General features: G+C 39.5%; 1 protein-coding gene across 4 annotated transcripts in view; it reads right to left on the bottom strand.

Moving 5' to 3' along the window:
* The window catches only part of fam13b (family with sequence similarity 13 member B), a 67,744-nt gene that overhangs the window by 17,736 nt on the left and 22,346 nt on the right, over nucleotides 1-27,662 (bottom strand). For 3 of the 4 annotated variants that reach the window (XM_005467272.4, XM_005467275.4, XM_019364177.2), the window contains exons 4-8: nucleotides 26,586-26,798; nucleotides 24,990-25,167; nucleotides 24,376-24,520; nucleotides 13,609-13,733; nucleotides 647-691 (exon numbers count right to left, since the gene is read on the bottom strand). In XM_005467272.4, the coding sequence (XP_005467329.1) occupies nucleotides 647-691; nucleotides 13,609-13,733; nucleotides 24,376-24,520; nucleotides 24,990-25,167; nucleotides 26,586-26,798 (706 nt within the window). The remainder of the gene's footprint in view (nucleotides 1-646; nucleotides 692-13,608; nucleotides 13,734-24,375; nucleotides 24,521-24,989; nucleotides 25,168-26,585; nucleotides 26,799-27,662) is intronic. The other variant, XM_019364175.2, reaches the window with a different exon arrangement.

The raw sequence follows: 27,662 nt of genomic DNA, 5'->3' as shown, positions 1-27,662 counted from the left end.
ACATGTGACAATTTAAACTCCTTTGACTGCTGATTGTAGTGAATTCCAGCTTTATGTTTAATTCCTCATTATGTAAGTCTTGAAATAAGTAAACCCACATTAAAGCGCTGCACAAAGAGAAATAATCGTATTCTGCTTCCATGCTGAGCAGCGTCGAAGAGGAGGCGTGACAGTCATGTGATTGCAGAGTTCGTGTCCTTGAGACCGTCAGAGTGCCATGCCATGCAAAATGCTTTACTTTAGCTTCCTAATCAAAACACAAGGCCGGCTCTCCTCCTTCCTGCTCGTCTCTTCCTCTAAACCTTGTACATTTTTTAAACTCACTTGTCTCAGCATTGGCTGCACATCAATCTCGATTTCTATTATTTTATTCGCCTCTTGAGAAAATGCTATTTGACTGCCTCATCACGCTTAACATATAATATGGCTCTGTCTTTCTCTTATTGATTATTTGCAGTTTCATTAATATTATATTCTAACATGAAATGCCTTTGTGGGATATAATATTAAGAATTATTGAGTACGTATTTTATTACAGCTTATGATGTTTATGGTAAGTTGTTGTGAATGCTGTAATGCGTACGTGAGCGTGAGTTTATGTCATGTATGCCCTTGTGAGTGTGTGTGTGAATATGTGGAGACTTACTCAGCAGAGTCAGCAGGCAGGATGGATATAGGGGAGAGGTGGGAGCTGTAGAGCCAGAGAGAGGAAAAGGACAACAAGGTTAGAACATCACGCACTCCTCGACTCCTGTCCCACACTGACCTTGGAGGAGGTGGGCGTCGAGCCGCAAGAGTCAAAACAGGGAAGAAGAATGCTAGCAATGATGTTAACAATGAGTATGTCTGTGTATTCTACACATGCATTAGTGAGACAGAGCAGAGATCAAGCAGTGAGGTAGTAGAGGTGAAATCAATGAAAAACATGTAAAAATTAGCACAGTGATGTCTCAGATGCCCTGAAATGACAATTTCAGCAAATGTATCACGCATGCACACGCGCACAGTTTTAGTCAGTGGCGCCACTCTGGGTGGGCAGATTGTTATTTAGGCTACAGAGCTCTGCTTGACCCTGCTGATCAGATAGACGGCTGTGTATGTAATGTCATACTTGTTCTTCCATAAGCAGGGAAGTGTGTGTGTGTGTGTGTGTGTGTGTGTGCGTGTTTGTGTACACGGCATGAAACAAGAAGTTGGTTGTGATGTGTCCCGTCACTTGATTCACAAACACACCCACTGACAGGCACGCCAGGATTTATATAACACCCCCACCCACCCACACACACACACACACACATACCTAAGACGTGTCGGTGCTCTTGGACTTAATCGAACGACCTTCTGCTGTGTGTGTGTGTGTGTGTGTGTGTGTCAGACAAGGGGTCAAGCTCAACTCATTAGAAAAACAACAGCTGACGTTATGCAAGCCTTTCATGTGTATATGTGTGCTGGGTCTCTCTCTCACGCACGCACGCACTTCTAACGCTACAAGAAGTGCTCAGGTTGATCGATAATGACTGAATTATTAATGGCAGATAGGAAACCATAATGCCCTCTCTTTATTCTTCTCCTTCTTGCTACTTTTCCTCTCTTTTCTTTCTCTGGGGTGTTTGTCTTCCATTAGCTATGTTTTAAATCAAATCTGCTTCCGTTTATCACTCTGTCGTTTCTTTTCATTCATGCTCATTCAACCCCAAAAAGCCTTTTTAGTATCATCACTGCATTTCTTGAGCTCTCCTTTTTCTTCCGCTTTGCTTCTTTTTTTCCATCTTACTGACTATGAAGGCAGCAAACATCCGACATTCCCTTCCTGAGAATGTAGCCTTGATCATGAGTGAGTGTGAAGGCAGGACAGACAAAAAGGAAGGCGCTTGTATTGCAGAGATCTAACAATGAGTCAACCAGAACACACACACACACACACACACACACACACAAAATACTAATGACAATGTTTGATTAAGTATACACACTCTTATGCACACACTTTTCATAAACTCAAACATCCATTGTGTGATTCTCCAACGCGACTCCAACTGAACTGTGTTTACATCAGCCCATTCGTCATGTGAATCCCTCCTCTTCTTGTTTTTCCTGTTAGTCAACATGGAGAACTGCCCTTTGAACAGAATTGCATCCTGCAGGCTCCCTACAGCAACAAGTATCCATTCAACATACTGATATAATCTGACAGCAGGCTCTGCTGCTGAGTTGTACCCTAAAGGGAGACACTGGGTGGCTGAATCTTTGACAACAGAGCCTAGATGGGGCCTTTAAGGACGTTACGTAACTGCCATGGGCCCTAGGTACAAAATATCTCATCGTGCACCATTAAACCCCAAAGAATTCCATGAAAACTTTTATTGGTGCCTTAAGGGTGTCCCCTGGTCTTCTTGTTGTCCCTATTGGAGAAAGGAAACTTTACTATCAGCATCAGATGAGCCCTGACAGCAGCTAACCTCCAGTAGTTTAACCTCTCACCTAGTAATGTGAAACTGTACCACAAGATATGTCAGCACAATGAAACATGTTCTCTCTGTAGTAGTTCTTATGCCAGACATCCTTCCTGTTCAACCACTGAGGGATTTGTCTCTCCTTCCGGGATCAGGCTTGAAAGCTTTGGCCTGGTAGATGCATGTGTAACCCACTACACCATGGTGCCACTTTAATTTAGTACATTTAAAATTCAGATGAAACGCAACTGCATGTAAAATTGATATGGATTCAACCCAACCTTAATAAAACTATCTTCTTTAGCGTTGACAGAGTGTCCTCAAACCACGTTAGCAATAATAAAACTTGATAAACTTGAACTTGATGTGCTGTCGTTTAGGCCCTAAAACTAGCTAGTGTGCCAAGACTGTAGTAGCTGGCCTACGATGGCTCAGCTTTGCTTCATGTAGTTGGATTAGAGCAGCTCCTAAAGCCTCAACGGCAGACACACATAAGCCCTTAATAACATTTTAAGGAACCACACCTTTTACGGCTATTTGTTGGCTTCAATACTCTAAACCCTTTGTTAGTGACCAAAGTATAAATAGTTCAACTTTCATTTAGTCTCTACATATATGATGACCACTAAACTTTGCCTTATAGTTCAAACAGATTATGACTGATTTTTTTGATTTTACTAACTGCATTATTATCTACGTCTTAAAGGTACAGAGACGAGCACGTCAGAGTAAAAGGGATGCTTGCCAGAATCACTCAGATCACGTCAGGTTAATCTGCTGCCTCCTACCTGGATCCCTCTGCTAGAAAAATCTCTCCTGCAGCAGGGTCAGTGGACACAGTCCAACTTACACACCACCACAATTAGCACTCTTGTGTAAACTTTGTAGTCTTGGATATAGTAATCATCACAACTCAGCTCTTAACTTGATATAAATAAATATCAATAAATCAATATAAATATAAAAACTATCATGTAAGTTTGGCCATTTTTCTTGAGTTGTATTACATGGGTTTCCATTTGTGAAGAGCAAAATTTAAACATTCAAAACATATTTACTGCTGATTTACCACCAAAGGATTATCTCAGTCAGCGCTGCCACGGTCTAAACACGACTGTTATTTCCATCTGTGTTGAAAGCTATCCTTCCATTTGCTGCTGTGCATGCTGCTGAGGTAATTCAATCATTATTCAACAAAGCTGTTTTTTTTTTTTTTCAAATGTCCTATTGGCTTTCAGTAATGGAGAAAAACTTGTAAGATTTAATATTATCTCGCAATCACACATTTTATACTTGCAGCAGGGGACGTGACCTTCAGGTATTAGGAGATAAAATCATTAAGAAATGTGGCTGAAATGTGCAGTATTTACTGGACTCTATTTTGAGTTTGTGCAATTATCTTAAGTCTAAAACATTATAGTACCCTGTGTGTATCACAAATTTAGGACACCAGTATCGGTTTCGCACAGATAAGAGCATGAAACGCAGAGGTGAACCACTGTGCTGTGTATCAGCGCCATCCAGTCAGCTGACTGGTGACTAAACGGCTAAAACATCTCGGAAAGATTGTGGGTTACTGCAAAATAGAGCAGAGGGACTTTGTATTATCAGTGATGACACTAAAGAATAAAATAACTAATCAATTACCCACTTGTATTATTTTCAATGGTTCTTCTGATGCAAAGGCAAGAATATACGAGTGTGTGTGCGCGTAAGGTAAGTTAGAGTGAGATGTGATTTTAAAGAGGTGCTGTTGTCAGCAAACCTGACTCGGCTCTGCTCTGGCTGGGAGGTAATAGTGACTGCAGCATATATATATATATATATAGATATATAAACCAGCATGTTCAACAAAACATAGCTCACTGCTTTAGCTCATTACCCACTTCGGACATAAATACACCTTGCCTGCATAAGCCTTTCCTTCCTTAGCACAACCTGAAACACACAGAAACACACACTCACTTGCCCACTCTTCTTCATAAGCATCATCTTACATCTCATAAACAGCTCTCCTGGCTGTGTCTGAAACTGTAAACATTTATAGTCCTTCATGGAAGCGCCAAAAATCCGTCACAGATGTTTGTATTCAAACAGATCACAACCTAAACACAGACCAGGTCAAAGATGTAACATCTGTTTGTTTCACTGCCTCCATGGTGCTCATTTGTTTGCTTCCATCATTTGCTTTACACAGCTCAGATTCATTCATTTTCTCTTAATTGTCCCGCGGCAGTTTGGCCATCAGAGAATATTGATTTGATTTTGGTTAAGGTGGCTCAACAAATCCTCCTCATTTCTCTTGCAGAGTCATGATGAACTGATGCAACATTGTTAAGAGCTTGCACATTTACAGATACCCTCACTGTTTTATTTTAAGTTCAACTTTGCATTATGTTTTTTTAACATGTTGATGGTTTAATTCACATTCTTTCTATGTCAGAAAAAGCCTAAAATGAATCAATTATTATTTTCTTGCTAAATGAATTTGCTTGTAAAATGTGAGGTAACAGCATTAAAAAGAAAAGAAAAACGATGGCTGTAATTCCACTGAGCTCAAGGTCACATCTTCTAATTGCTAATCATTAGCTGAACAGCATCAAAATCCTTACATCTGAGCAGAAGGAAACAGAGGTTTGGCATTTGGCACATCAGGACTTGTTTTACTTTAATCAGTTAGCAAAATTTCTGTTGATAAACTTCCACACGCCTAATTACTCCCTACTAACTTGCCTTTTCTTTCCTTCTATGGTGCAAAAAGTGCTGACACACTGTCATCCTGCACTCTTGTGTTATTTATATTCAGATTACATAACTTAAAAAAAATCTGCTGTCAAGTATATACTTATAACCCCTTTCTCCTCTCTTCCTCTGGACTCCTATACAGCTCCCTCTCTCCTCTTTCATCTCTCTGGTAAATAAACACTGAGCAACAAGCACAAATCATCTTCCTTTCCCTCCATTTTTCCATGTACAATGATGTTTTAAATTCCTAACATTTCCACCAATTCATACCTAAATCAAAACTTCAACTATTCTTCCAGCTGCTTCTTACAGTCATTTTCCCTCAAACAATCCACTTTTCCCCACCTCTTCTCTTTATTCACTTCATCAATCATCCAACCACATATTTGCTTTCTCCTTCATCCATCTATTCATCCATGAAATCTTTCATTCCAGTCAGACTACAGGAGTTACATAACCCCTGATGTTTACCTCTGCAGCAGAATGTCACAGGCCATTCTCATTTTCCCAGCTGTGTTTCCTCTCACTGTGATCTACTCTTTTTGTTTAGCTTTGGGGTTTTTATGCCACTGGATCAAGCCTGCAGGCGGTTCAGTTTCTGTCAGTTTCTCTGTTGAGTATCTTCTTTCTTGTCTTTCCACTGTACTCAGCAAGCCAACCTGTAGGTTACTGAAGTCCAGTCTGAGAAGCGAGCTTGACTTTTAGCCAAACTCTGCACGATCTCTGTGTTTCTCTTCTTTTTGCCTGTTAACCAATTGACACATCTCCTGTAGCAGCAGTATCCAGCTGTTAAGCTTGTTCTTCCTGAACTCTCAGTTTTTCCTTCCTTCTTCGAGTACCTGGCAGGTCTGTAGATCAACCTTGTATTCAGAGGTTATCCCAGTTGAGCACTTTGAGGTGTCAGCGTCAGTACAAGCAGGTCTAGCAACAGAGCCAGGGTGTCAGCGGGGTGCATGCTGTAGCGTCCTCTAAAACGGTGTGTGTTTTGAATTTATGAACAAGTGTGGATGTGTGTGTGTGTGAGTGTGTGTGAGTGAGTGAGGGTGCCTCACTCTGCACTCTGTCTGCAAAAGTGCTGCAGTAAATATCCAGAGCTCTGCTCAAATATATGAGCTTCTGATGTAACCAGGCAACAACCCCAGGAGGACCAATGGGATGGGAGGGGCTGAATTTGGGAGCCAATTGTAAAGAGGGAACAGGGAGGGAAAGCTATGTGGGCCAATCTTAAGGCAGAAACTGGGTAGAGGGTTGATTTTTTTGTCCACTCAGTGTCGACTATGAACTCAGCAGTTTACAGTCAGCCCAGTGGGCTGTGTAATGGCGCGCACGCACAGACAAGATGCACACAAACAGATGCCTGTGTCTTTTAAAACACCCTGTATGAGCTTTTTCCAAAGGAGAAGAATTAAAACATTTAGAAAATATAGACTAAAAAGGCACAGAAACAGTGTAAGAAAGAAAAGGGCGTGAAGGAACAAAGAGGCAAAAATATTTATACCAGTGAAAGAAGGAAGAGGTTAAAAAAAAAAAGGGAGGACGAGTATGAAACAAATGGACTAAAGGTGAAGACTCCTATCAGTGTGCTGACATTGGCTATTCATCGACTACAAATATCCCTGATAATCATGACTCAGACAAAGCAAGTAAAACTGAATGGGAACCGTCTCGATCAGAAATCCTAAAGAAACATCTGTGGGTAATCTATAATTACCATGGTTGTATATATTAAGTTATTAAGCTTTTTTAAAAGATGTATATTCAAGTTTTAGAGAGCTTTAGAGTCTCGTAGTAAGAGCAGAGAAGAAAAACAATAGACTAAAACCATTATAGCCCCTGAGATTTAGAGGCACAGTGCTCACTAAGCATGACCTCAGCAGAAAGACAAGAATCATGAATCATCCTGAGCAAACATTTGAATAATGAAACCACATTACGACATAAGCTGCTGGGTAAAAGGCAATACTAAATACAAGACTAGCTACATATTTTACAAGAAAGAAAACCAAATGCTGATTTTGTCTTTAAGCAAAACGTACCTACAAAAGTAACTACACTTAAAAAATAAGCATTTTCCATTTGGGAGCTTCAGTGTGACTATGAACACAGTGTGTTTATATCAGACAGTGTGCGTCTGTTCTTCTGTTCTGGACAAACTGTAAGGTGAAGCTTCTGGAAGTTTCCATAAAGAACTGTGAAAGTTAAAAGTTGATAATTTTACAGCTGCCCAAGCAAAATTTAACCCTCACATACAACAACTAGAAGAAGTTTGGTCTAAGTTCTTGTTTTCCTGTATTGTTTTTTTTTAAAAGGAAGAAACTTGTATAGATTTCCAGTGAATAAATATTTACTATAAATTTTCTCCTTTCCAAAGTAAGCACCAACAGTTGGCAACAAGTCCTGATGTTTTTTCACTTTTTGGTAGCCAGTTTCAATATATTAGATCTTTATTGACACTTGGTGTTCTGTGTTTATGATTCAACTGATCTTTCAATTAGTTAGCACAACTTCAGTGATTATAGTTTGGATACATTCTTTAAAAACTTGACTTTAAACTTTAAATTTGACGACTGGGTATTATTATATATAACTGTAACCGCCATCAATTTGAAGACCATGGACTTGCAGATTATTAACAGACTACAAAAACTTAAAAAAACCAAACAAATAAATGCAACTTCTGCAAGTGGTCAACTACTGACTGTATATATGAAACGTCCTTTTTCATGACCATCATAGATAAGAAATCCGCTCAGTGGTGTACAAATCCTGCTAGTTCCAAACTTCCTAAAGGATCCAACTTTAGATTCTGTTATTTCCATCTGGGATACACCTGTCTACACACAACGTTCCAGGAATTTCTCAAGGGAAGAAACAGACGAGGAGAATGTGTAAATGTTATGAAGCGTTCTTCTTGAATCATTAACACTACTTTGACTTTCAGCCTGCCTGGTATTACCGCTGACTTTGGTGACGTCTAAACTAAAACTTTATCTTCCATTTATAACATACAGACACAACAGGGGCAGCATGTTGACAAAGAGGCTTCAGTGCCAATCAGAATAACTGTTTTATCTATTGTGATTTAGAAACGTGAGCACTCTTTGGAAAGGCTGATAGAACAGCTGTCCCTGAACTGTGGATGAGCACTGATAGCACATGTCAGTGAGTGGTACAATCTGGGTCAGCTGGTATATTATTGTGCCTGAAGCTAGTGCCAAGGCCACAGTCTAGAAATAAAGGGCAAAAGGACCAGGAGACCTGTTTGAACATTATTAATGGGTTCAGTGGGTTGTACTGACAACAATTCACCAAGCCATAAGAAACCAGTCCCATCAACTTAATGTAGTGATATAGAAACATATAATTAAAGCCAGAAACACACTGCTGCTGAAATGCATGTGTCAAAACAGCAGCTTCTAATGTTTTCTATGTATAATTAGAAACCCTGCTGTGGCTAGTCGCACAATGATGTCCACGACATTTCACACTACTGCAATAACCCTTTTTCCCCCTCTTCACCTACACTTATAAACTTGGTAAGATGTGGCTCTGCAGACTGGCTCCACAACTAAGAAATCAAAGTTTAAATGGTGGATCCACATGGGATTTACAGCCATGTATGTTATTTTGTTGTCCCACACAGACAGGTTGTTTAGCGTGGTCCGAGTCACACTTGGCCCTTATTTGTGTCACTTGATGCACGTCATATGCCATGTTGCAGTGCTGCTGTAGCTGTGTGTTTTCTCCTTTAGGTGTTTGATAAGGGAGTCAAGCTGAAGGCTTGTGTTATCGTTTCCAGCGCACTCTAATCTCTGTTCCATGAGTGTCACAGTGAAATAGATGCATGGAGACTAGAGTTGACAACAGCTGTGCAACAGCTTTCTGTCATTAAATTAACTGCAATGACAGTTTTGTTTAACTCTATTTGATTGTGTTGTAGATTTTTATTTATGTTTCCTATTACTTTTCCACTGCCTTGACCCTCTGATCCAGCACCCTCCATGTTCCAGACCTCTTTGTTACAATAATCCTCTCATGCTGAAGAAAATACACTATGACAGTGTTGACTGGTGCTGCGTATCCTTTGAAATGTTTTGATTATGTACTGATCCATCACTTCCTGTGTGCATGAAACTGCTTTTGCTATAGAAACATACATCACAATTTAAAAATGCTACAAAAAAAAGAGAGAAAGAAAAAGAAGAATGTTAACAATGGAACAAACTCAAAAAGAATCTAAAACCAACTTGGTTTGTTTGTATATCTACCTTTTTTATTTTGGTGTCAGCTATAGAAAATAAAGCAAACATGACCTATCCATTAAGTAGGTTGAAACGCCAAAAACAAAAAGCTGATATCCCTGTACTGACCTATATACAGTCCATGTACAGGTCACGCAGAGATCTTATAGCCAACATATTCGAGTCATGGTTATGTTAAGCATGGGGCAGGGTGCAAGTAAGGAAAACCAAATGGAGAACAGCATCAACACATGTCAATACGTACTGAAGGATCGTTATTTATAAAATTTATGGAAGCAGACTGCAGAGCAGAGACAGCCTAGAACAGGTTTACCTTATCAATTTGTACCAGAAAGCAGCAAAGCCCTGGAAAGCAGAGCTAATTATGTGTTGGATTTGAACACAAAAATCCGGCAATTATTTTTTTCGCTTTTGAAAAACAAGACAGGGTTGTTTGAATTGGGACATTTTCTCTCCTCTCCTTTTTTTACATGATGGGTTTCTTTCAGCATTTGTGATAGATGGTGCTATCACAAGCTTTCAGCTCTGGATGAGGATATAAAACTAACCATGGTTTCTGTCTCCTTTCTGTTCCTCGTGTGTAGAGAGTTTAAAGGCCCTTTTACGCCGTGTAAACTCGAGGGAAGAATTGTAAGAGACCTGTGGTACAATTTGTGCCTGTTAATCCAAAACAGTGGCTATGAATTACACCTGATAAGGACTCCAGCGGTCAGTCTGGAGATCATTTTGGACCAGTGCAATATGGCATAAAATGATACAGAATACACAACCAAGCTTTCAAGATCCAATTCACACAGGTAAAAAAGTGACTGTTTGTCTCGATGTATGCTCAATCATCCAGGTAAGGAAATCCCAAAAAGCTGATTCTGTTCATCTGAACGATGGGTTTTCAGTTCAGAAACATTTCATCACTCATCCAAGTGACTTCTTCAGTCTCAGCTGACTGCAGGTTTCCCAAACATATAAACAGTTCCTTTGCATATTGTCCGAAACTAGGACCAGACTAACACAGATCAGTTTCATGATTATTAATATCCAAATTGTCGTGACCATTGACAATTTGGTCAAAGCCAGTGTAGGTGACCCAGAAGGGACGAGGTCAGACATATCGGTGTCAATTTATGGGTGTGCACATGAAAATTGTTGGCACAAATGGACAGAACAAGGCGCTCCAGCCTGGTATGGTGTCCTAGTGAGATATACGAATCATTTCCACAGTCACACAAAATAATCTCATGCGTGATTTTTAAGTACACGGATGGTAAACTGCTTCACGAAGAGCTACACAGGTCAGTCACGCTAGACTGGTACCTAGCGTGACTGACCTGTGTAGGGTCTAAAAAGTAAAAAATTGAGGCCGACTTGTCTTCAAAGATAAAATTGAAGACAAACGTTTGCTAATGTTTTTAAAATCTACTGTCTGGCTGACATTTTTCCTCCTGAGGTCTAGTATTGCATTATCACTCAGATTGAAAATCAATAAATCGTTCACAAGTAGGGACATTTTCCAGTTCTTATCTCGCTGTGGCGCTTTTAGCTGTCTGAATCTCCATTCCCTCCATTAATCCATCGCTCTCCTCCTGCCCTTAGCCTACTCTGCTGGGTCAGACGTGCTTTCTAAGGGTGATGCTTCTCATGCTGCCAGGGTATTTCAGTGATGCCATGAAAAATACTTTCCACACACGGAGAGAGACCATAAGCATGGGCAGAGAGGGAGGGAAGTAGTGATGGGGTAAGGAGAGAGATCAGAAGAGAAATGCCAGGGAATATATATAGATCTGAAATGAGTAGAGGCTGTCGGAATCTAAGGTGTGTGTGTGCGTTAGCTGTCAAAGTCTATTAAGAGGGCACAGCAACAGCCACAGAGGACAGCCTTCCCTGTCTGTCAAGTCTAGACAAACAACTGAGCCACTGTTAACGCTGAATCACTAGACGGGAACTTACCTTTTTAGAGGCTTGTCAAAGCATATGGCATATACATATATGGAACGGCAAGCTCAACTCAAAAAAAGTTTTGAGTACAAAAAACAGCCCCAACCTGATTTTCAACAAAAAATTTCTGTGTATTTTAACAGAAAATTAGACAAGTCTCCAAATCTGTTGTTAAAACTTCATGTAGTTCTATAGAAATGATACTGTTTATTGTCCACATCTCATAGTGTTCTACCTAGCAGTGCTTATCCTTAAATGGTTTAGGGAGTAAGGTTTGTAGTGGGATCACTGGTGTAATTATGTGGCAATGATAAATAGTTAAAATGGCTCATGGATCTGTCAGGAAGATCCCTTGGCAGAACTTTGCTAAGGCCCCAGAGAGGTCAGGACTGGCTCTGGATCAAGCACGCTGTTGAAATTAATAGACTCGACTGTAAGTGCAGTAAGTGTTTCCAGCTTGCTTCCAAAAATGTGGTAGTTATAATTGTAGAAAACTTGAAAAGAAAACAAAAAACAAACCCATCCAATCATAACCAGTACCATCCTTAATGCTCAAATTCTAAACATTTATGCATTTAATTTAACAAGCTTGTGAAAATGTCAACTCTGAATACACAAAAAATAAATGTTTTTTTCACATGATCAGACTCGAGAGGACTAAATAGGACTAGGAATTAAAAAACAAAACAAAAAAAACAATCTCTAAATCTGTACATTATTGAAATGGCTCTGTGGAATACCCTGGATGCTCCATGGTCTACAAATACCACAGTAATCCCCCCAGACCAGACAAGAGGTTAGTCAAGGTCAAAGGGATGATGGCTGCAGGCTAGCCACGGCTAACCGAGATTTAATACCAACTAAAATCAATCCCATGTGACTTAAGGATCAAAACCATCTGATGTGCATTGTTTAATTTAAATAATTTACTGCATATAATCCCCCCTTCGTTTTCATTGGCAGTCTGTGCACCGTTGTACAATAGCTGCAACCTTAAATCTTCCTCTAATAAAGCTCACACAAATATAAACACAGTCACGGAAAACATTTTGTATTGAACCACAAACAAAACATTAACTGCTAAACCACTCAAATACCAAAGATACACACACTCATACTCCAACTTGATCCCTGCTGTCATCACTGACCTTTTATACTATAACACGGTTAAATATGTGTACAGTGGGCTAAAATGGGACCACGGCACAAACAAGATATCATCCAGTTAACTTTAGAAGCATACACTGATCTAAATACATTAGATATAGTCTAGGCCCATGCAATGCAACTGCAAAAACACTAAATTGTCTATATTAGTACACATCAAAAGGGTCTGACTGAGATAGTCAGAACATAAAACAGACTGCTTTCCTGTGTGGAGAAAACTAGAAGTAACTAATCTGTAGGTGTTACGATCCAGATGCTACAAATGTGCCATACGGGGCGACTGTGGCTCAGGGGGTTGGGAAGGGCACCTGTAACCGGAAGGTCGCCGGTTCGATCCCCGGCCTCTCTGTCCTGGTCGTTGTGTCCTTGGGCAAGACACTTTACCCTACCGCCTACTGGTGTTGGCCAGAGGGGCCGATTGCGCGATATGGCAGCCTCGCTTCTGTCAGCCTGCCCAGGGCAGCTGTGGCTACAACCGTAGCTTGCCTCCACCAGTGTGTGAATGTGAGCGTGAATGAATAATGTCATTGTAAAGCGCTTTGGGTGCCTTGAAAAGCGCTATATAAATCCAATGCATTATTATTATTATTATAAAAGATGCCCATTTCTGCTAATATATAAATAAAAGAGGAACTGAGATTTCACATGAAAGAAGCTATTTTCCACATGTAGGCCTGCAGGTGTGCCTTGAAAGTTTGGCTTGTCTTTTGGTGCGCCTTGGGATTAAAATGTTTGTCTTTTTAAAAATCACTGTTTCTAGGGCATCATAAAATGAAATGAATCAATGAGTGAATGAGCTATTGTTCCTACACTGAGAGTCCATTACAGACCAAACAACATCTCTCTTAATCAGACTGAGACGAGCAGCTGATAAAGTGACCACACTGCTGGTTGGCCTGAAGGCATGTCGAAAAATAACACAGAACTGGAACGTCTTGGTTTTTAATCCAAGACATGTCATATCCTTTATCACATGTCATATGCTCTGCCTAGTATGACTCTGACACATCATGTGATCTAATAACAAAGACAGAGATGTGTGACCGCACCTGGCTGCGGGGTTGTCGTCAGTGTGTGTGCGTTGCGGTGAGTCGGAGGCAGGGCCATCCTCCCCGTCCTGAGGCAGCTCTTCACATTCTGCCTCACACTTCTCATCATCCAACAGCTCTGTGATCTGCAGACAGAAATATAAAAGGATGTAAATGAGGAACACTACAAACACTAAAACGATTAGATTTAAAAACAGGATTACATTACGGAACAACAAAGGTTACATCAGAGTTAACCACAGTCCACCTGTACTTGTGCAGGTGTAGCATAACCGGAAATGTTTACCAAAGCAGTTTCTTAAAAGGTAATGCGATGCATGTTTATTTTGCAATAAAGATTTCGGGTAGCAACGTGAAACATCACTTTATTTATCTGTATCTCATGCTGAGTGCTAATATACACGCTATACAAAGAAGAGGGCCAACTTCACTGTTAGGTTTAAAGTTATAACATGTAAACATATCCTATATTTTTATTTTTCTGTGACTTTCAGTGTCTAAAAATTGCAGAAATCAAATCACTTTATATAAAGCTGCATATACTCTGTGGTTGCAAGACAGAACCAAGATGTTGCAGTTAGTTTCATAAGATATCCAAATATAGATGACACTAATGAGTAACACATTGACAGCACAGATGTAGTCTTCAGCGGGGAGGTAAAAAAACATTTCTTTGAAGGACAGATGGAGGGGGTGACGAGTGGACAAGAGAAACGAGAAGGAGGGAGAAGGACGGGAACGAGGGTTTAAATTCGGGCTTGAGGATGTATCATTTTCTTGTTGACGTAGCAATGTCCCGATGCATGATAGTCACATTCCAAAACTGTAATAAGGAGAAACCAAACCACCAGTATGCAGCACGTGGAGCTTTGCTGTTTGATATAAAATAAAAATTAATTAAAAATTAACAAGTGAATGCATTTTGCTTTTAAATGGCAGATACTCAACCTTATTTAAATGTCAAAATACATCCACAGCTGTAAACACACTGAGCACATAGTTGACATGTATGATACATGTGGGTCTGTGTGTGTGTGTGTATACTCTGCAAATATAGAAAGGTCACAGAAATGGGTCAAAAACTGATGATTAATATAGAAAAATAACCACCAAAAGACATTTTATTTAATTGCGGATGTTTCTAGATGTTAACTCAACCATATCACACAAACTCTGTGAAAACCTGAACACACACACCAGAATGAAAAATCACCGTCTTGTTTTTCCTTTGACTCACACAGAGCACATGTCCTATGTAGGTGCAGGAAAATCCTTTGATTGGCCTGCACGAGCCACATACGCAAAGCTTTAACGGAGAAGAAAACAGGGTGATGGAAAAAGACGAGCTGATGCTGCGTGTTTCTAGTGCAACCTAAACTCGACAACAAACTATTGAGTTTCTTTTGCCGTAGCTCCAGTTTTAAGGCTGAGATAATGTAAGAAGGTGTGAATACGATGAGGAAAAGGTCAAGCGAGCGAGCCGAAGGGAAAGAAGACGAGAGTGATAATGAATCTGCCAGCAAAAAGAAAGAAAGGGAGATGGGAAGGAGATGGATGTAGGAGAGAAGGTGGGAGGGGGAATAAATATGTTGACAGAAATAACTCATCATCATTCTGGTAGGTGACAGCATGTGAACAAGCTGTACTTTATGCTCCAGCTCAAGGATTTCTTTTGTTGATTTAGTAAAATATGACTTTTATAAACAGATATTTTTTCCTGTGTAAAATCATCAGCTGGTTCTTCAGGCTACACCTTACGCTCACATTGGATTAGACACAAGTCTGACCTCAACTACAAAAAACCCAGAAAGAAACGTGGATTAAAAGGTTAAACCAGATTCACTGTCATGAGGTAACAACATCACCCTGTTTGCCCTTTCCTGTGCCTCTCCCCTTTGGTCTTCTCAGCATCTGCTGCTGTCACTGCACTGTCACTATGGAAACACCTCTGTTAAAAAAAAGCCCTGATTGGCTGTTGGGAAATTCTTGCATCGTCACATGTGCAGACCTAGGAGGATGACTCACAAGATTCCCTGAAGTAAGAGAGAGTGTGTGTGTGTCTGTGTGTGTGTGTGTGTAAGTGAGACCAAGTGCAGAACGTAGACTTTTAGACAGCTTCAGTCTCAGTTTTTATGACAGAGCTTCAATTAAGAAGTGAAAATATCCTTTATGCCAGCATGCAGTTAAGCTGAGCTACGGGGTGATATTTATCTTTACGTGTAGGTGTGTGTGAAATACTGATTAAATTATATGGAAGCCTGACACATAATTATTAATCTCCTGAACCTCTAAAGCATCCTTTGCTATTAACACATAAAAAAAAATACAAGTGCACTCTCATGCTAATGTTTCACAGGAGCTGGAAAAATAAGCAGCAGCTCATGGTGATGTTAAGAGAGGACTCTGTTCATTTCTGCCTTCACATAATCATACTTGGACTTTTCTAGAAGCGACCCTGAATTGGATAAGTGGAAGAGAATGGATGGATGGAAACCATGCTACCATCGGAAAATATTGTTTTGATTTATTAAAACTCCAATTTTAGATGTTTATATATGAATGCAGAAAATTCATCTCTAATCTTAGACATTTAAAAATAAGAACACAAGTTTCCTTGCTTGCTTCTTTCAGCTGCTTTTCATTAAAATGTCTCTGCTGAACCGGACATACAAATAATTATCAACCAGAGAGCTGAAACAATAAATATAGAAACTGTCATTTAGCAAACACCTTCCTGATGTTAAAATCCAGATCAGAATGTTTTGAGTGTAAAATAATTTCAGATTACATGATTGGCACAAACAGATACAAACGCACACAGCAGGAAATCACAGAAAGACTGGTTAAACATTAAAATAAAATTATGCAAAACTCATCAAAAATTCTTTGCAGGGAAAATTAATATTGAATTCAGTGAACATGAACTGGGATCAAAGATTTAACAGAAGCGTATTCTATCGAGGCTGCTGGTCGGTGACATGGAAAAATTGGTGTGGATATGGTTTAAATACAAAAGCCCCTGTGTATCCACATTAGCGGCTGACATAATGAACAATGAATCTTGATTGTATAACTTCCCCCTGGGCTAGATGTGTTCATTCAAATGGTATAAACGGAGTTATGAATATGGTCAACAATGTGCTGAGTAAGTTATCAGAAAGCCTTTGAGGTGACGTAACAATATTAGAGGATAAGAGATGTTAAATCCCCCTGTCAAGTTGACCTTGCTTGGTCATTCATTGGGTTGGTTATACAGTTATAACCCCCCCATTTAGGGCTGTGGAAATCTTTAATCAGGCTAACTTATCAAATTAATGTTTAAAAACAGAAGATGCAGTGCTTTTAGACATCAAGTCCCAGTGACGATAGACAAGTGCGTCTCTGTATGGTGTGTGTGTGGTCGAGTGGGTGAAAAGACGGGAGAGAACACCCTAGAACAAAAGGTCACGACATTGGCCCTTATTTAGCGGTCTAGTCCAGAGTTTCAGGATGGAGAACAAGGAACAAGCTGCACTGACATCATTAGCTTGGCTGTCAAACTGTTTGTGGGCCAAGAACACAGAACAATCACAGAACAACTGATTGGGATGGGCATTACTGATCTCAAACTGTGGCCTACATTTGTGGTTTCCAGGCGGTCATTTGTAGGCTCAGAGCGGTTGTTACTCTTTGAGACTAAAGAGAACAAAAACGACAAACAGTTCTTTCTCATTTTCAGATTTATCTACTGCGGAGAGGAAGCTGAACTGTGAAGTGGACTTTTTTTTAAGGTGCTGGAAGTGTAAAGGTCCAAACTGTTCAACTGAATCTCCTCTCAGTGCTTTATTGCTCATTCTTGCTTGCAAGACTGCACTGTTTACTTCCAGCAGTACCACTGGAGAACAGCCCTCTGGCCTAATGTTCCTGCAGTGAGTGGGCAGTGTGATCTAGATCTTAGTCAAAGTAAATAAATCAAGAATGTAGCTGTGTATTTATAAGACGTTATTGAAAAATCCGTAGATCTTTGTGTGTTCATACAATATATCTCTCCACAGCTATTATACATCTCCTCTGCTGTCCAACTAGGCCAACAGATCCTCCTTAAATAACTCCACATTCCAACTTAAATAGGCTACCACTCAATAATTTATCACTCGTGTCAGAGGTCCAAGCAAGTGTGTCTCCTCCATCCTAAGCAGGCTGTTCACTGCTGCTGAACACCCTGATATTTATAAATTTACTACATCCACCCAGTTGGAGTTACTGTTCACAGTTCTGACCGCACCTGTGCTTTCATTAAGGCAGTAATTAAGTAGACAGCCAAGTGTTTCATACATGGAACACATAATCCTAGTTCATCTAGGTTTTAAAATTATAACCTCCTTTCATTCACTCACTGATATAACAACTAGAGATGGACCGATCCGATATTACGTATCGGTATCGGTCCGATACTGACATAAATTACTGGATCGGATATCGGTGAGAAATTAAAAATGTAATCCGATACATTAAATATTAAAAAAAACACCTCACAAAACTTGCGACAGGGTGTAACTCGGCTCATAACCGTAGCACGTCGGAGCAGTATGCCTCACTGATAGAGCGGCTGTGTGTATTTGTAGCCTCGCTACCAAACCAGCGTTTCATCTCCGAGAAAGTTATCCCAGAGAGAAGTAAAGCAAGTGTGTAAGTTCATCTCTGAATGTTTGTAAAGCGTTCCCATGTTAAGCTTAACAACCGATATATGGAGCGACTGCCTCTCTCTCTCCCTCACCTTCCTGCCGCTACTTCAATCGTGAAACTGCTTAACGATCAGCTGATCGGCTTTTCTGTCGCGAGTCCGTCTCTCTTCTTTGTTTTTGGCCCACTTTGCACCAGAAAGAGGAAACCAGCGGCTGAACAACAGCAGCACGTTTAAACTTGATAAGCTGCTGTTAGAATTTTTATTTAATATTACTTTCTACACCAGGATCCTTTTAGCTGACGGCTGGTAACTGTGCAGGGGCGGATCTAGCAAAGTTTAGCCAGGGGGGCCGATAGGGCATGAACAGGGAAAAGGGGGCACAAAGACATACTTTTCTTTCTTATTCTCATTTAAAATGTCTAGCTTTTAATAAATAATTATGTGAATCTTACACCCAAAGTTTTAATCTGATGTAAAATGTATAGAAGTCCATTACTGTATATAGTAACTGTTAAGTCTAATATACCCTAGTAAGCTATAGTACTTTTTCCTTTGGGAAGGTACCATCTGTGCAGTCTGCAATTCTGTTGAAGAAAGATGATGAATCTATTTAATTATTCTTGAAAAATAATTTATTTCTGTGCTTTTTTTTTCACCCTGCATCAAATTAAAGTTGATTACATCGATTAAGCATCATGAGGTGGAGGGTGGGGGGTGGTTCCCTATTTTTTTTTGCTGGGAGTTTGCAACCCTATTAGTTAGGTTGCTTAATATTTCTGCTAAGTACTCTTTAAAATACCAGAATAGGGAGGATGGAGTAGGTTTAAGTTTATTAGATTGATCAGTGTTGCTGAACTATAAAATATTTTGGGTGCAGTGTATTTTTTACATACAGGTATAACAGAATAGCTTTAGTGTTATTGTTTATTTAAACTTGAGTATGAACTTATACAAAATGCAGCAAGATATTAAAAAAACAGTTTTATTGATTAAAAAACACACTATATCGGATTCATATCGGTATCGGCAGATATCCAAATTTATGATATCGGTATCGGTATCGGACATAAAAAAGTGGTATCGTGCCATCTCTAATAACAACTGCATGTATATACATTGCAGCTGCACTACACTGCAGCTATTGATTATTTTAGTAATAGAGTAATTTTTTCAATTCCATTTTACTTATACAGCGCTAAAGCACAACAACAGTCACCTCAAGGAGCTTTATATTGTAAGGTAGACCCTACAATAATACATACAGAGAAAAACCCAACAATCATATGACCCCCTATGAGCAAGCACTTTGGCGACAGTGGGAAGGAGAAACTCCCTTTTTAACAGGAAGAAACCTCCGACAGAACCAGGCTCAGGGAGGGACGGCCATCAATTGATGGATAATCTATTGATTAATCCATCAATTAATCGAGTAATCAGATAAGAAATACTTTTGTCTTAATAATGAGCAATAACAAATATTCTAAAGAGAAAAAAAAACAACACAGGTCTTTCACAATGAACTGCTCATTGGTTTACAGTTTAGATATTGCAAGGTTTTAAAGTTTAAGTGCACACTGTTAAAAAACTAAACCCTTTGTGTGTACATGCCATATTGAAATGTTGTTGTTTTTTTTAAAGAAAACATTTTCTCAAATGTATAAATATATAAATAACCTCAGTACAGTTAAAGTCAAATAAAATAAGATATATACGGAATCTAAACTGAGGCATAAAAAAATTTACTTTAATCAACCTCCCAGGAAGACTTTCTGACATTAATAAAAGTTTTTGTACTGCTGAAAACAGACGTTATTATGATGTAGACATTAATTATAATAATATGATAACTGAGTGTCCGACCTAACAGAGTCTTACTCGCTCATGAATTATTATTTAATAGAGTATTTTATATTATTTCTTTATTTCTCTATTTCTGAAAAAGGTTATTAAAACCCCTGAAATATACATGGTCTAGTACACCCAACGCCCCCCTTTAGACTCACCCCTGTTTGCTACAGGTATCGCTCCAATGTAAAATAGGACGGCTGCTTTCAGCCTTCAGAAAGCTGTATAGTTTAACCAGTCTGGTATCAGACTAAGTTAACAGTTCATCTGCGCATTTTAATACACGTTACTGCAGATTTTTTGCTGTCTTAAACAAACAGCGGTGGATGGAGCGGCTTCAGAGTTCAGTTTTCTTCATGTCAGCGTTTGTTGGAGTCTGCCAGCTTTTTCCCCAGTAAAGGTTTAAATGGTGATCACAGGAACAGCTCTGCTGTTTTTGACGTAAGGAACACTGAGCTCACCGTCTCGGTAATGGCTCCGCCTCTTTTCTTTTTGCTGTGTGTAAACAAACTTTGGCTCCACGTTAAACGGTGCCAGCGTCATCATCACTGCTGCTGCTGTGACATCAGTGTTTTTGTTTAAAACTGTGTGGGCTTAATGTTGTTAAACTTTTTATTCACACGCTGCTCCTAAATCTGTTTGTACTGCAGGTCTGTTTGAAGTCGCAAATATGGGCGAAGTACTTGCATTCCTATGGTGACAACGGTGCAGAAGCGAATTTTTTGTAAGCGAATTCTTCGAATTACTCCATGAATCGTTGCAGCCCTGCATTAAACAGTGCAAAATGACACCTGGTGCATGAAAGGGTCATACGGCAACGCAACAGGGAGCAGAAAAGTAATAACAGAAACAATTACCCACATACTAAGTCTTCTCTCAAGCTGCCTAACAAATGCATTATAAAACTTCTGTTGCTGAAGCCTTAACTTATGTCCACTTTGGGCACAGGGGATGTACAAAGGGATCTGAGGTCTTATTGAGACATGAAACAGAACAATTATGTAACAAGAAACGAGCTCAAGAGCAAAAGGTCTGAGGTTCAATACTCAAATTAACTTCAAGCCTACAAGCCTCATTTAATCTGCAGAAATATCAACTGTGGCCTTGAGATCACAGGTATTATTATTAAGATGGGACAGTGTGCACACTTTTTATGTTTGTAATATTGGTAGTGCAGTGTCGCTGTCTGTCTAAAAGCTATGAGTCAGAACAGAGCAGCATTTTAGTGCCACAGGATTGTGGTTGATTAGAGCAATAATATATTTTCAAGCTGGTGTGTATCCAAAGAAAATGTGGGCTAAGGAATCAAAACACACTATCAGACAGTCCAGCCAAGCCAAGCTAAGCTACACCAAAAATGTCACAAGCCATCTCAGTAGAGAACCCAGAATATTTTTCTTTCATATTCCAAGTAGAAACCCTGAAACTAAGAAGTGTGAATCAAAAAACAAACCTGTTAGTATCCTCGCAACAGCAACAAGCATCAGCGTACTCTTGTTGTCACCCAAGCAGTAATTCAACTGACTCCGATCGTGCGATAAACAAGCTAAAATCCATCTTTATATTCATCTTTGTCAGACCTATTCCTGCCTTGTTGTGATCCAAAGGTGAGCACAAACACACTATAAAAAAAACACCTACCTTCCACCTTTCTCCACTCATTATCTATCATGCACTTCTCTGTTAAGCTGCTTTTACAATGTCTCTCCATTTCTTAGGATGAACTGGTTCATTTTATGTGTGCTAGCTAAGCTCGACGAAGCATTTTCAACTTACTCTTTAGTTTGTAACCAGGCTTGATTCAAGGTCTCCTGTGTGAAAGCAGGTGTGTGTGGGAGATAATCCCCTTCATGAGAGTCATCCCCAGTGTAGAGCAGAGACTGGAGGTGTGAGTTACATGGTTACATCATCGCCGGCTTCTTTTCCTATCCTCCTCCCCTGTCTCACCACCTCTACCTCCCTCCCTTTCTCCTTCCCTTCAGTTATTCCTCTTTTGTCTCTGCACTCTTGTCATTTCTCCCCTATCTTTCTGACTGCTTTCTCTCCCCCTCCTTCTTCAAACCACCCACTTTTTTGCCCTCTCTATTACATAAGACACATGGATCAGTGCACAGATATGTCTTTACAGATTTGCTTCTCTGTCTTCTAATTCTTCATCTGCTCTCACCTCCTCCATTATGTCTCTTGGAAATATTATAGTCTCATTCATCTGACAAATCAGACAATAAAACCGAGGTCAACAGCTAACAGAGGGAATGATATGAAGTAGTTGCTTGAAAGAACTTGTGCTTTATGTTGTTTTTTGTTTAGAGCGCAATTACAATCTAATTAGCTGTCTTTCACAAGGCAAAGCCTTTGAAGAGGTTAAACCTTTTCCTTGAATAAAAGGAAGGATTTGGCAGATAATAACTCCAAGGACTCAATATTACGAGGCAAGTGGAAGCAAAGTCTGCAGTGGTTCGGTTAAGAGCACACTAAAATAGAGGCAAAAACTGTGTGAAGCGAAGAATAAAAGATAAGGAGAGGGGAGCAAACAAAGCAAGCAGCTGAAAGGTTTTGAATAGGTGACACAATGTAGATATATAGCAAAGTTTCTCTTTTTCTTTTTGTGGTCATACTTTTACAATGACAGGCTGCCCTTTCACTCCAACATTTTTAGGTTATCTTTAAAGACTCCCTGCTGTGGCAAACAACGTACTCTTAAATTAAAGTAGCACAGCATTTGAGATACTGATCAAGGGTTGCCTCTTTATTGTTGCATTTTTGTTATCACACAAAAGCACAAGGGCACTGTAAAGTTAAAAGTTAACTACGCCTTTCTTTGTACTGTGCACGACAGCAAAGAGAACGAGCTGTTAGAAAGCGGAGGAAAATGTTTGGTTTAAGCTCAGGTGTTTCTATAAAACTACATTCTTGTAGCTCTGTGTAAAGTATGCAGGGGTGTGCCTTTGTCCTTGGGCGGGAACACCTAGATCATTCTGAGAAAAATTTTGTTTACAGAAAAATGCTGCATTGTTTTCCTTAAACACCACTGCTTACATTTCAACAGGAAGTGTTATTTACATTTCATTACAACAAAACTTCAGCCTGATCTTCTAGCTAATTAATAACTCCAGTTAGAGATTATGTAATTTTGTTACAAGGAAAGATTTTTGTACATAACAGGTTTGAATCAGTTAACGTGATGTCTTCTAGATTTCTAATAACAACATCGTCACTGGAGTCAAAATAAAGCAGAATTGTTGTTCTCACGTTAACCTTTAAAATTGATCATTTATTACATCTAACCTACTGCTGCTGATGCCAACAACAAATTTTAATAATTTATAAAAATGAAGAACTCAGCGCAAGACAGAACGTGCTTGTTAGTCCAAAACAAATTCTTTGAGAAGGAAAAAAAAAAGATGGAACAATCACTTCAAGCCTTTTTAATTTCTTTTATGCTGTTGGGTGACATTTATAAATTTCATCTTTCGCTTTTCATAAGATTTGACTGCTATCTCTGTGAGTCAGCGCTGAAAAAATTTCCCCTTTGACCCTGGCACGGTTAAATGCCACATTCTACAGCCAAATGCCACCAGAGAGGACGAAGAAAACACAAAGAGGAGGAAGACAAAGAGGAATCTAACAGCTTTTGTGAAAGGGCGCTTTTGTTCATATGTAACAACTGAGGCCAATAAATTTACTTTTTCACAAAAGTTTTATTTTCCGCAAACAACTTGGCAAGAAATTTTAAATTTGTCTTGTTTTTCCATTTTATTGTTTTGTACTTTGTTTTTATTTGCAGATTTCTAGTTATTATATCAGATTAAAAGGCATTTACCATCACTCTCTAGATTTAGAGACTGTGTTTATTTGAGGATAAAAGGAAAGCTACAAAGACCCCTATGGGAGAATGACCGGGGTGAACAAAAAATAGATAAAGAAGACTTTATTGATCCCAGGGGGAAAATAATCTGTTACAGCAGGAGGGAAGACAAGTGTGGGCTAGAAAGACCAAAAGCTGCATTAACGAGTAAGCTCAAAAATAGACGACCTCTCTGTGGACTGTGATAAAATGTTTTGCCATGACAGCAGAAAATATATTTACTATATCTTCACCATTCACAGTCATTAATAAACTCAAAAGCATTTGCGAAATCAAGTGTAGAAAGTGTGCTATGCTAATTATCGTCATATTATTGGACACTGACTTCCAGTACGCAAGGCAGAAACAACCATATTGAGAGGTGTGGTATAAAAGAGATGGGTCGAACCTGTTCATTGATGGAGCTGTAGTCATTGGTGGTGGAGACATCATCGTCCTCTGAGTCAAACAGGCCCTCCTGATTGTCCAGCAGCTCTGCCAGGACTCTGCTGACAGACTCCTGGTCCCGAAGGTCCTCTCCTTCTGTTGACAGACTGCAGATGGAAAATGACAGAAAAGTTTGAGTTGGCTGCACACTGCTTCCCACGAGAATAATACTTAGTGTAAAATAATAAACACCCCTCTTTTTTAAACTTCTGTGTGTAAGCGTGTTCCTGCAAGTGCCAAAAATAAAAAAATTGGTTCACTCTTTTAAAAAAAATAGATATTCAGCTGTCACTCTATTCTGTGGCTTCATTAAATGTGATGTGGTCTATGGCTTCAAGAGTTTCCTTCCACTGATTTTACAGCTTTATGATAATCTGATAATTTGCACTTGATTAATCATTTCCACTGAAGATGTAACAATGAAGCTTTTGAATACAGTACTGAATATATACTAGTGACATATCCACACCATCCTCATTAAGTTAAAAGTAAACATCTGTAAGATGGAGATGGTAGCTGTGTACAATAATCAAAATTATGATTTGAAATTCTTAAATAACTGCAGAAGAATCTTACTGGAAGATGTCGGGTCCAAAGACGGCGGCCAGCGCTCCAACGTTCCAGCTCTTTTGCTGAAGTGACGCCACGCTAGCCAGGAAGCGGCACAGGAAGCGCAACAGACCGTAGTTCAACTGGGGAAGGTCCTGAAGCAGATACTTCAAATTTCTACACAGCTCTTCTTCATTGTCGTAATCTAGCAATGTGAAGACAAAAAAACGGATATCATTACTTAAGCCAATATACATTCATTTCTTTGCTTAATCACTTCCCCGTCACTGGGGCTGGAGCTCTTATTAGGCGAGAGGCAGGGGACACCCTGGACACCTCAACAGGTCATCACAAGGCTAAGAGTATTTACACCTATGGCCAATTTAGAATGATCAAAAAACGTCTTCATAGCAAGCAGGTCGTGCTTGCTATGAAGAAGCACAGCTAGCGAGAGCTCGACCCCACAGACAGGATCTCTTATGTAATTATTTTATTTTTAGTTGAAAAGGGTGCAACTCTTATTTCAGAATCATTATTAGAACTTCTGTTGTAGTCTGTGTTGCTTCTGGAGCTTGTTCTCATAACTAATGATAATGTGGGGTGAATTATGGGTTATCGGGTCCTTCTTGGTCCTTCACAGATAGCCTTAAAAAAAAATCTTATCAAGAGAAACTGCACACACAGATAACATTATGCTCCGTTTAGTTTCACCTCTGGGAGAGGTGAAACTAGGTGAAACAGAGGGTGACAGAGAGGAAAATGTGCAAAAAAGGCAATCCTTTTTCAAGTGCAGTGGTGCCATTACAGAATATAATAGACTGAGAAATAAATGGCATGACATGGAGTCTCGACAAACACCCAACCAGTCTTCTACTATAATCTGGATGACAGCAACCGGAACAACCATCATCGTGACAAGGGGATTAGAGCAGATTATCTGTGATAAAAACAGAGGGGAAAGAGGACAGGCCAAAGAGCTGAAACAAAAAAGGGAAATGAAACCCATGCCTTTCAATCACATTTTTTACCCAAATACACAAAAATCCCTCAAAAAGGAAGAATTAATAACCACTGAAAGACAGCAGTTCTCACAGGGACATTGTTAACACAACCTTAGATTTTGAATTTGAGAAGAGTGTGGACAAGCAGGGGCACAAAGAATGAAGAAAGGAAAAGATAAAGGCTGCGCATCAGTGTAGCAGATATGCAAACATACAGATAATTCAGGTTCTCGTTATGAAAGAGTTTGTTTCAGCCAGTTTTCCTTTCATGTAGTGATCAGACCACCGTACTGTGTACTCACAGCTTATATAACCAGCATCAGCCTACATGGGCACAGCCTTAACAGCTTAAAACAAAATCAACTTGGATGAAGACCCAGAAATGATGCAGAAGAGTGTGTGCTTGTGCATGTTTTTAGAACAGCTATGGTCAACACTCTTTTCATAGGAAGTACATTTACAGACTGTGCAGAACAAACTCAAAGCTCCAAACTGGATTTTAGGAGGACAGGGTGAAAAAGGAGGTTAACTGCATTGTACTGGATAAAAACAGACTGTGGGTGAGTGAAGAAGAAATTCATAAAATGGCATGAAAAGAGGAAACACAGCCACGGTCACACACCTTGATAGAGCTGTAGTATACGTCCCTGTATAGCCGTTGGGATAACGGGCTCAGGAAGCTCCTGCAGGAACAGTCGGAGCAAACTGACCGCTGACGCCAGATCGGCCTCCTTCTCTAGCTTCACCTCCTCACCACTGTCATAGCGCTGACGCAACCAATCCACTCGCTCTGCATTGCCATTAACCAGGAAGAGCCCCTCCAAGTCCAGGTGACCTAAAGACACAAACAGCAGCCGTTATGAATATGTTAATTATCAACTCAAACTACTTCAAAACCATTCATGTTAATATACAGTTCAAGTTTCAGTATTTGACTAACTTGGTTTGCTTATTCATTTTTATCGTGATTTTTTAAAATTATATTTATTATATAACAATCAAACCTTTCTCATATTTGCATAATTGTTAAGACAACCTCATCAAAGCCCTATTGTGAATAACAAACGGGTGTTTTCATGCTTTAGTCTTTAGAGGGCTTGGCAGTAGCTAGGGTGTGGCACACTTTTTTGCAGCTAAAGGTTTGTCAAATTAAGTCCTCTTGTAGAGGTGATCAGGAAGGTATGCCAGGCATTAAAGTAGTTTTGCAATTTATAATACATACTAGGTGACACTCTGGCTTTCTGTAGTTTGGTTTGCTTGCTTTGGATTATTTGCATGTAAGTAAATTTTTTAGTAGTTGATATCAAAAGCAGAGAGAAACAGAGACACTGGATCCAATCAACAATCCCATTCACAAGCTCATGTCTGTCAGAGAGCTCTTTAACAAAATCAGGCATTACAGAGTCCAAAACCGATAGTGTAATCACATGCTTATTGTCACCTTGTAAAGTGTAACAACTAGGTTTAGCACCAGGAATACTATTATATTGTCATTGGTGTTTTAAAACAGTGAAGATTTTTATGCTTTTTTTCCCCCCACTGCTTGGTCATGTTAGATTTTCCAAATAAGGACCTGAAAATTACCAACCTGTAAGGGAAGTAAAAACTAACCGAGTACTGTAATTTTGCTGATGCACAATGATTCAGATCCTTCACTGTTAAACAACTTACAAAAGAAAGTACAGTGATGTGTGTGTGT

The sequence above is a fragment of the Oreochromis niloticus genome, linkage group LG2 (genome assembly GCF_001858045.2).
Source record: "Oreochromis niloticus isolate F11D_XX linkage group LG2, O_niloticus_UMD_NMBU, whole genome shotgun sequence".
In the NCBI taxonomy this organism is placed as follows: Eukaryota; Metazoa; Chordata; class Actinopteri; order Cichliformes; family Cichlidae; genus Oreochromis; species Oreochromis niloticus.
Note: the sequence above shows the minus strand (reverse complement) of the source record. Positions and strands in the feature narration are given on the sequence as shown.